We start from the raw sequence: 10,989 nt of genomic DNA, 5'->3' as shown, positions 1-10,989 counted from the left end.
CTCAGGCTCCACTGAACTGTTTTGGATTGCTAGCTATTTGGGGGGGGGGACGTGCAGATCTGTCCTCACAGAGGAGGGAGAGCTTATACCTGAATAAAACTTGGTCTTAAAGGTGCCACTGGACTATTTTGGACCAGGGGGTTGGGGGGTTCTGCAGCTTATCTGGCTGCTTCTTGCTCTGACTGAAGGCTGGTGGGAGCAGGGGGTGGGGCTTGTTGCATGTGCCCGCCCCCTGGGCTCTTTACTGCCGGAGCTCCGCTCCTGTGCGCTCCTGCAGGAAATGACCCCTGACTACTGCAAAAAAAGGAGAAGGAAGGCAGAGAAGAAAAGTAGCCTCTTTGATTCCCAATGTATTGGTTCATTTAAATACATATTCCTCAGGTTTCAGCCTGGCAGCCCTAGATTTATGTGACAGCATGCTGTCTCCTAAGAGACAGGGAGCCTTTTGCTTTAACTGTATCCATACATTGGCTATAGATCTTTGTCTCAAAAATAACCAACATTCATGGGCAAGTAATTGCAATTAACTGCTTAGGAATTAGAACAGAAGAAAAGTAGCCTCTTTGATTCCCAGTTTATTGGTTCATTTAAATACATATTCCTCAGGTTTCAGCCTGGCAGCCCAAGATTTATGTGACAGCAGCTGTTTCTGTGCTGTCTACTAAGAAACAGAGAGCCTTTTGCTTTAACTATATCCATACATTGTCCATAGATCTTTGTATGATAATAAGGATGATGAAAAGAATTGTATTCTAATTTTTGTCTCAAAAATAACCAACATTCATGGGCAAGTAATTGCAATTAACTGCTTAGGAATTAGAACAATAGTTACTAGAGGGACATGTTGGATCACAACGCTGTTCCATTTCTCTGATGGCCAAAATTTGGGGCTGAGCCAAATATGCAGTTCCCCTAAAACGGTAGTCATCTTAAGGGACAACTCCTCACCTTACGCATGGAAGAGGAGATGGTTGCTGGTTTCAAAGTCTGAGAAAGCCATAGACAATGTTAAAAACACACATTCCAGAGAAGAGGTTCACTCTGTACTAGGATGATTGTTTTTAAGATATAAAATCTTCAATTGGGAAAAAAATGTGTTCGTTTTTAACAATAGCAACATAATTAGGTAATGCTGTAATGTGTTTCCTGTTATTGAGTCTAACAGCTTTGCCCTGAAATGCCTTTACAAATAACTTTTTCAAAAAAAAAGGGGGGGGGTTCTTGAGTTCGAAAGAAGCAACTTCATTCAGTTTCAATGATTAACACTACAGACCTAAGCAGAACTGTACCATTCTAAGCCTATTATCTTTAGTGAATTTATTAGGGTATAACAACTCTGCTTCAGATGGCACTGTTAATTTAGACCCCTATGTTGACTTGAAAGATCTGTGTTTTAGCGTGTGAACAAACACACAGTATTAGGATTGCCAACTCTGGGTTGGGAAATTCTGGAGATTTGGGGGTGGAGCCTGAAGTTTGGGGAGCAGGAGGAGGGAATAATGCCACAGAGCAAAGCAGCCATTTGTTTCCAGGGGAACTGAGCTCTGTAGCTGAGGGTTGCCAGCTCTGGGTAGAGGTATGCCTGGAGATCTTTGGGGCGGAGCCTGGGGAAGGTGAGATGTGGGAAAGGGAGGGACCTCAGCAGTGTACGATGCCATAGAGTCCACCTTTCAATGCAGGCATTTTTCTCCAGGGGATCTGACCTTTGTTGTCTGGAGATCAGTTGTAATTGCAGGATCTCCAGTCCCCACCTGGATTTGGCAACCCTACTGCAATCTGAAGATCAGCTGTTATTCTAGAAAATCTCTAGGCCCAACCTGGAGTTTGCCAACTGTAGGTGGATATATAAGATCCCAGCTGCTATGAAAGTCAATATCATATATTTTAGGCGGAAACATATTTATTCATTTGGTAGCTTTAAACTACGTTGTAGGACAAATGTTTATAAGAGTATGTTTAAACTAAGTATGTTTACAAATACTTTTCTTTATTTGTTTCCTATTTGTTGTATCTGCTATTCAGGAACTTCAGGTAAGATGATGCTATTTGAACTCACATGTGCTAGTGGATGTAATGCTTTGTTTGTATTCTGTTATATATTCTGTCTCTTTCAGTGTGTGTGTGTGTGTATGTGTATGAAGGAGTTTCTGCCTGATGCTATGATATAGATAGTGATTTAATATTCCAAAAAAGCTGAGAAGTAGTTCAATTGTTACTTCTGCTCTAATGCCTGAAATGCAATTCATGGATTTGGTCCATGGTAAAATCCATGAATTCCAGAAGTAATTTTTTGCTTACAGATATCAACATGGGTAACATCCCTATGTTGCATTCCATGAATTATAAGAAAAAGCTGTAAGGGGATCACTTGTGCATCTTCTTTTCCCACTTTTTTGTCATTTATAAACATAGTTTAGGTTCTGTACAGCTTTCTTAAACTATTGAGAACATGGATTTATATATAATTCATTTTCCGTGTGCTTTTAGTTCAATAACAAATAGCATGAAAAATGGCGGTGTTAGGCCATAGGACAGTAGCATTCACATGTTGAACGATCATCCTCATGATGATTCCATCACTTCTGGGATCTTTACATCTTTGTAGAATTGCTTAGGAGATCCTGTCATGCAGTGCCAAATAGTTTAGAGGAACACACACACACTCCTCAAAAGGAATTTTACTGGATCCTCTGCCATTATTTGGTGAATAGCATTGGAAGAGGTTGGGGGAGGCAGAGCCATACAACAGTAAAGTGCATATATAAACTGTCATTGGAGTTGTTTCCCCCCCCCCCAGTTGTAGTTAGCTGTGAAACAAATATTTACAACTGCATACAATACAGGAAATTCCAGATTGCAAAATCAGATGGAACTTCTTCAGATCCTGTAAAAAAAGATGTTTCCTCCTTGAGTCTCTCTCGTGACAAACTGGAAGTTCACTTGTACAAGTAACTGCATCAGTGTGATCTGCAGGCCCAAGACAGTGCCCTCACTCATGAAAAATGGGGGGGAAACCCAAATTTCAGTTTTTCCAGATTTACAAAGAGGTGCTATGATGTGGTGTGAGCTTGTTGCTGTGATGCCACCCTGCTCATATTAGAGAAATTATTTGCACAGGTGTGATCGTAGGACCTGTTGTCAATTCTGTATATTGGGACCTAGGTTTCTCTTCCCAAGCACTGCTGGAGGAAGTGGGGTTTGATTTATTTAGTTCATTTTTAAATACTCTCTAAACTCTATCACCACATTACGATTTCATTGTGTGTATTTGTTTCTGGTCTAGCTACAATTATCTTCGATTTTAAAAAAAATTGTAACAGAAAGATAGCCCTGAAGCCATTCATGCTTTGTTGTTAGAATCAAGCATGTCTACCTGCATGTGAATGACCAAAAACTGAACTAGACATAATATTTAAATAGGGCATGCTTCTTTTTAAATATATATTTTAAAAGAGGGTCTTTTTTTAAAAAAATATGCTTCAGAAAAAATAATTTCAAATTTACATAGTGGAGGCTGAATTGAAATGAAAAATTCTGCCAATTGTGATGTTGATGTTGTGCATGTCAAACTGAAAATACATCCAGATCTGCCTTAGTCCTGCTCTTAAGTAATGTGTTCATGTATGTAATATGGAAAGTCTAAAATATTTTACTTGTGGTTTTCTGTTGTTGTGAACATAAAATGGCTAAAAATCACGAATAGAAGAATTCTTACAGCAGTTTAAATTATTCCGCATAAATTCAAGTGGAAATACACCAGAAATGCTGCCTAGTAGGTGGTGTTTGTTACTTCTGTAATGGGAATCTTACGGTCATTAAAAGGTTTTCGCAGTGTAAGCCACCTGGAACTGAATAGAGTGTTGCCCATTTTGAAGACTTAGCCTTGGGATCCAGGAGAGTTTTTGGGATCTAGGGAAGCTTCATTCATTGACCAGACCACAGTGTCGTAAACCGCCCTTTAAAATGGCATATTGTTGGATTTATTAAAAATACTAATTTAGTAATACTTTTTATGAAGAGAATTTTCCTGCTTTAAAGATATAAGCCTCAATATTTTGAGATGTTAAATAAAACGTTCAGCAGAAAAAAGTACTTGTATGGTGACAGAGAAAACAATCAGTGCTGTGATTTCAGGGTGAAAGCATGGACAATTTCAACTGGGGAGTACGCAGGCGTTCTCTTGATAGTCTGGACAAGTGTGATATGCAACTTCTGGAAGAAAGCCAGCTTTCAGGAAGTACGCCCAGCCTAAACAAAATAAACCACGAAGACTCTGATGAGTCATCGGAGGAGGAGGATCTAACAACCAGCCAAATCCTAGAGCAATCAGAGCTAGTAAGTAGTTAAATTATAGGCTGCTAGTAGCTATATTATATATTTTTTAAGTGTCTCCTTATGCCCTGTGTTCGAAAGGAGTTTGAATGCATGCAATAGGAAGGGGTGGATCTTGCATAGGTAAGTATTCGCTTATTGCCTGCTGTTTTATTTTCATTTGCAAATGTAGAAGAGATTTAGGCTGTGCACAGGAAATGTCAGATCTGATAAGCAGTGCTTTATTCAGTGCATTTTTATAAGTCATACTGGATTAAAGATCCCATCTGAACTCTGCACATTTTGTAATGTAGGATTTACAAAAACAAAGCTTCTGTTTCTGGTAAAATGGCACAAAAAGACAAGTAATGGAATATTTAAGTACTTTTTCTTTCTAAGATCTATGCAAAAAGCTTAGGGAATTAGTAATAAAACCACAAACTTAATTTCTTTCTAAGATCTATGCAAAAAGCTTAGCCACAAACTTAAATTTAACAGTAATCAACAATGGAAAATATGTAACTTTAAGTATTATCATAGAGGGTGCTCAGAATGAATTCACATGTTGGGCATTGTCAAAGCTAAGTCCTCCTATAGAAGCATCATGGGAAATGAATGGGAGCTGTTGTGTAGTTCCCATTAATTTCAGTTGCATTTGCACAGGAGGACTTTCAAGTGGATTGTACTCTTAGTTGTGTTCCTCTTTTAACAGATCATGACGCTTTCCCCTTCCGAAGACACGAACCACATTGACCCCCTTTCCACACCTGGCGAGGCAGCTTCAGCGACAGTGCCTTCTTTCAGCTCCAGAACTTCTAGTTTCAATGCTTCTTTGCCTGAAATGAATAATCTCCAAGTGTCTGAAGATTCAAAGGTGAATTCACATTATTCTAAGAATGCCTTGGGGGGGAGGTTTGAAGTGGATTGGGGATACATTTTTTCTTATGTTAAAAACCGTCATTTTAGGGTTTTAGAATGAAATTTTGTGGTCTAATACAGCACATCCAACTGTAATTAGTTCCAAACTAAGTCTGTGTATTTCCAAGTTAACAGAGCTTGTGAAATGCCAGTACCGCACGCTTCTAGCAAAGTTAATGGGGCCGTATAAAGATTGCCCTGTGGGTGTAAGCATGAATTCCATTTTTCTCCTGAAATGTGGGAGCTTCATTGTGCAGCTGATTACACTGAATTCAGCCCTTGCCTGTTTGGTCTACTTTAGGAATATAAAACTTTGATTATACTGAGTTATTTTTTTAAAAAATGGAAAAGCTGGTGTGTATGAAAATGAAGTTTGGCTGGGACACACTTATCAAAGGTTGGTAAAGTTTTGTAGTACTATCATACATTTATTCTGAAGTTGTTTCTCTGTAGAAATGCTTCCATTTCCAAAATCTAAACACAGCTTTATAATGCAAACCAGAGGCAGACAGAACCATTTTCTTGATGCTGCTGCATATGGACATGTTGGTAGCTGTGCCAGTGCTCTGTCAAATACTGCAGTGTTTCGTTTTGTAAACACATCACACTGGCACAATTCAGGATCAGAGAGATAGATGCTATAAAGATGATAATATTAACTGAAGAAGTTTACATAGCAGTAGTAACAGCAATAACTGTCTAAAATAAACTGATAGTTCTGATATAGTCAAGCTGCCGGACATAAAGCCAAGTTTGGTTTTATTTTCATTTAAGAGAATGCAAAAAGGAAAGGTATCAAGGACATCACTCCCTAATGGATGACAGAACTTCACTCTAGATGCTGCACTGACACTGGCCAACAAGATTTGCACTGCAATTCTAAACAGAGGTACACCCTCCTTAGCCCATAGGATTGAATTTATTTAGAAGGGTGTAACTGTGCTTAGGCTTACAATGCCAATCAGTACCCAAAGGGCTGTGTAGTGAGCTCCATACATAGAGTGGAGCTTTCTGGATTTTCATTTGAAAGCAGCCCTCTCTGTCACCTGTAAAGTCATGCCTGAGTCAGATGGAAACTTAGAAATGGTCTCCGATACTTACCAAGGTTGGGATAGAAAGCCCAGGTATCCTCTGGTACATGTGTTTAAAATGTGGAATTTGCTGCCAATGTAGTGATGGCCACAGACATAGATGGCTTTTGAAGGGGATTAGATTGATTCATGGAGGATAGGTCCGTCAGTAACTACTAGCCATGGTGACTGAGGGGAAATCTCCATGCTCAGAAACACTAAACATCTGAATGCTAGAGCTGGGAGGTAACATCAGGGGAAGACCCACTGCTGTTTTTGAGGTGGCAGGGTTGACATGAGGTGAGACTTGTGACATTGGCCCGAGTGTATAGCCAGGAGTCAGAGGCAAAAAGCAGTATAAGCGCTTAGAGTGAGCGCAAAATCATCAGTGCGCCTACGTCACTTCCAGGTGATGTAGGCATATGGGGGGGGTTGGCATTCTTCCCTGCTCCTGATATTTGCCCCCTTAACAAAAAAAATCTGGTTATGGGCCTGGCCCTCTTGTTGGCCCTCCTGGGGAACTGGTTGGCCACTGTGTGAGACAGGATGCTGGACTAGATGGACCATTGGTCTGATCCAGCGGGGCTCTTTTTATGTTCTTATATGCTGCTCAAGATATGAAAGGGTCTATGGCTTGTATTACAAGCAATTCCAGTTGATGGCCTTCTTTATAGGTTATGTGTTGTGGTTGTTCATATATAGTAAAGGTAAAGGTTCCCTTGCTCGAAAGCCAGTCGAATCTGACTCTAGGGTTGCGTTGCTCATCTCCGTTTCAAAGCCGAAGAGCCAGCGCTGTCCGAAGACATTTCCGTGGTCATGTGGCCAGCATGACTAAACACCAAGGCGCACAGAACGCTGTTACCTTCCCACTGAAGTGGTACCTATTTATCTACTTGAAATTTCTTGCTTTCAAACTGCTAGGTTGGCAGGAGCTGGAACTAGAGACGGGAGCTCACTCCGTCATGCAGCCCACTCGGGTCTCGAACTGCTGAACTACCAACCTTTCACAGCCTGTAGTTCAGCATCTTAACCACCTTTGTGAGGGAGTCATGATGACAGAGATCTAAATAATTCTGCTACTGACTACTGCCAAAAATGTCAACAGGGTACATAGAAAGCTTGCGTTAGCTGACTCAGGTCATTATGTGGAAGAAATGTCTGTTAACAGTGGCAGCTGATGATTCAATGTGGTTGTCTTCTTTAGGAAGCATTTCAAAAATGTGAAAAATTAAAGGAGACTCCTTGACTGTTGCCTTTCAGTATTGGTCAAGATACTTTTTTTTACTGATTAAAATACCATGCACCTGAAATGGCACTTAATTCAATCCCCATAGGCTGAAGGTGCCCAAGAAGAGGAAGATACCTCAGTCCAGGAGGATGATCTCTCTGGCTCTACCAATGAACTCCCAGCAGCTTTTGAATACAGTGATAGTTTTAGCCTAGATATGGCAGAGACTGAAGAAAAAGGTGATCGACTGATGGATCAATATGCACTTGCCAGGTATGCCTTTGTGACATTGAATAGGAACCTCTTTTGTGCATGTGTTTGTGTAAAGTTCTGTGAAAAGTTGTAGTCAACATGGGGACACCATATGGTTTTCAAGGCAATGAGAACTACAGAGGTGGTTTGCCATTGCCTTTGTCTGCATAGCAACCTTGCAATTCCTTGATAGTCTCCCATCCAAGTACTAGCCAGGACCAACCCTGCTTAGCTTCCAAGATCTGATGAGCAGTGTTCCCTCTAAGCTGAGTTAGTGTGAGCTAGCTCACAGTTTTTTAGCCTCCAGCTCACACATTTTTGTCTTCGCTCAGGAAGGATGGCTCCAGAGCAAACGGTAATTAATGCAGCAGCCAAATTGCTTGCTCACAACTTTAATGCCAGTAGCTCACAAAATAGAATTTTTGCTCACAAGACTCCACAGCTTAGAGAGAGCATTGCTGATGAGATCAGGCTAGCCTAGACCATCCAGGCCAGGGCAACCTATTTTATAGAACAGAAAAAATGAGTAAGGGCAAGTCAGATCATTTAAATCTTTGTTGTCTACCTTCAGGCTGTACGTACATGAGCATAAATGAACATGTAGCTTGATTCTTAGCTTTTTCTGTTTGTTTACTTTTGTCCAGTTTTGGCGAGGGCGATAGGAATGTATCACCTCCTCCTTCGCCATTCTTTTCGGCTATCCTAGCTGCATTTCAACCAGCAGCTTGTGATGATGCAGAAGAAGCTTGGCGTAGCCATATCAACCAGCTGATGTGTGATTCAGATGGCTCCTGTGCAGTTTACACTTTTCATGTGTTCTCTTCCCTGTTTAAGGTAAGAGCATAGTTGTGAGAACTACAGGCAATTCGACCTTTTTAATTAAATTAACAAGGTCTTCTTTAGACTTTTGGGGTGTCAATCTGTCCAGGACCAGATAATATTTCCTGAACTCATCAACTTCTATCATGGTAGGAAAATGTCCCAATCCATATCATAGTCAAGCAAATCAATTAATGGAGGACAATTGTTTTAGTGATAGATTTGGCGGCAGAGAAGCAGTAAGTCTGTGAATGCTATACCTAGACGCTAAGAAAGTAGAAAACCCCTTACATTGGTTTGCAAGGTCTTTGTTTTGGACTAATAAGGTGGGGGTTCTCTTCCCAGGGATGCACACAAACACCCCAAGTTGCCTTTCTTATTCCTTACTCTGTAACCTTCTACCTGTACCTTTCTTTCTTCGGGCCAAGGGCTACAAAAGGCAGTTCCAACCTTGGCTGCTTCCATACCAGGGTGATTTTCTATGGTAATCTGGTTGCTGAGGTGATTCTGTGTGATATTGCCTTTGCAGGAGAATTCCAGACAGCCCAGGGTAATCTGTTTGCTCTCAGTTTTTACAACACATGCACAGTGAAGCCCCCCTGCTGTAACAGGACCCTCAGAATTCTCCATTTTATTTTGAGGACCATGGATAAAGCAGTGCTGAATAGAAATATTGGAATACCTTATTTTAAAAAAACACGTCTAAAATCCTTCTACCTGTATGCTGACATCTCCAAATGATCCCCTCCTGTCTGTCTAAAAAGCCAGTGGTTCCCTTCTCTTATGCTAATTATTGCCAGGTACTGGCCCCTTGCAGTCGTCAACAAATTAAAGAGGTAATTGATGGGTAATTGACTAGCTTTTTACTAAAATCCCTCAGTTGCACTGTCTCCTCTTCAGACACAAGAAACTGCTTATGCGTAGTATCCTGCCCAGGAAATACCAAGATTTTGTACAGATTTAAAATAAAGCAGGATTTTTGTTTGTTTGTTTTTGGTGGGAAAGAAATGGATGTTAACAGCCTGTGCATAAAATAGAAGATGATGATGTTGTCAGGCTCAGTATGCATTTTATAGTTCGCCTGCCATAGAGGAAGGAGGAGGGGAAGAGGGGTGTGAAAACGATTGCGTCCGCCAGCTCTCACCCAGCCCAATTATTTGGGACGATTCGGTCAATAACAGCTCTGCCACAGGGCAGACCAAATGTTAGGGAATTGGACATTGGCTGTGAGACATTTGCGAGCTATTTTGCAGATAAAGTCTTGGTGCTTCGCCGCAACCTTAGCGCCACACTTGAAACAGTGATCAAGCTTGAGGCCCATTGCACGTCTTCGGTTTCGACCTTGGATGTCTTCAGCCCTCTCAGTCTGGAGGAAGCCAACAGACTGCTTGCAGCTGTGCGCCCAACCACTTGCAGCCTTGACCCATGCCCTTCATGGCTTATTAAATCTGACCATGAGGGGTTTCAAGGTGCCCTGAAAGAGATTATCAACAAGTCCTTCTTAGGACTTCCGATTTATGGCAACACGCTGGCGGACGCATCTCCTGGACCTCCCGGGGATGTGATCTGCGCACCAGTGGAAGGGGGGGTGACGGGTCGCTACCCCCCCCCCCCGGAGCTGGCAAAAGGCTCCTAGCCATGGGGCTTTTGAGGGGTGACCTCTTCGTCAGCACGATGCTGGGGAATTGAGGCGCTCCTCCGCCCCAACGGTCCTGCTGCTGAGTGTCTGTATGAATCAAGAGCCGCTGACCGGGACAAGTGTTGGAGATTGAGCGTTTTGAATGTGTGCTGAGCGAAGTTGTACGACCAACAATGAACTGTGAGTCGAGTTAAAGCGAAACGAGGATTTAAAAAGAAAGCTACGCCCTGGGAACGGCGAAAAAAGCGAGCGGAGGAGGGGCCCCTCCCATACATATGAACTAAACAACGAAATACTAAGGGGGAAGCAGAAGAAAAAGCATTGAAATCTGTTTTGAGAGACTTAACAGAGCACGGATAAGCGTGTGGGTGTATTTCAGAGACTTTAGCAGATTTTCATAAAAGTAAACAATCCATAAAGATGGCGGGGAAGAGGGCAGAGAAAGACAAACCAGCAAAAGTGAAACCAGCACGTGCGAAGCGAGCGACGGCCACTTTCGACAGTTTGGGCAATATACAGCCCAACGCATCACTCCCCAGCGAGGGGGGGGGACAAGCAGGCAGCAGCGCCCTAGAGGGAGTGTGAGGTTGGCGTAATCCAGCTTCGGAAGAAGCTGAATTGGGCTTTGACCTCCTCCCACGAAGAAGGCAAGTGCCAAGCAACTCTATAGTGGCCGATCGAGCCGGGCTACCGGCATAAATTCTTCGTCAGCAGACTTCTTTGAAGAAGGACAACAACTGTGAGTTAAAAGA

General features: G+C 42.0%; 1 protein-coding gene across 1 annotated transcript in view; it reads left to right on the top strand.

The window, feature by feature from the left end:
* FRY (FRY microtubule binding protein) overlaps positions 1-10,989 on the top strand; it is a 168,086-nt gene that overhangs the window by 134,643 nt on the left and 22,454 nt on the right. The window contains 5 exon segments of the mRNA XM_015424198.1: positions 2,023-2,031; positions 4,135-4,335; positions 5,024-5,185; positions 7,634-7,800; positions 8,424-8,613. Coding sequence (XP_015279684.1) covers positions 2,023-2,031; positions 4,135-4,335; positions 5,024-5,185; positions 7,634-7,800; positions 8,424-8,613 — 729 coding nt within the window.

This window comes from Gekko japonicus, unplaced genomic scaffold (assembly GCF_001447785.1).
Source record: "Gekko japonicus isolate JY-2015 unplaced genomic scaffold, Gekko_japonicus_V1.1 scaffold1403, whole genome shotgun sequence".
NCBI classification, from domain to species: domain Eukaryota; kingdom Metazoa; phylum Chordata; class Lepidosauria; order Squamata; family Gekkonidae; genus Gekko; species Gekko japonicus.
This window is presented reverse-complemented; position numbering and strand designations above follow the sequence as displayed.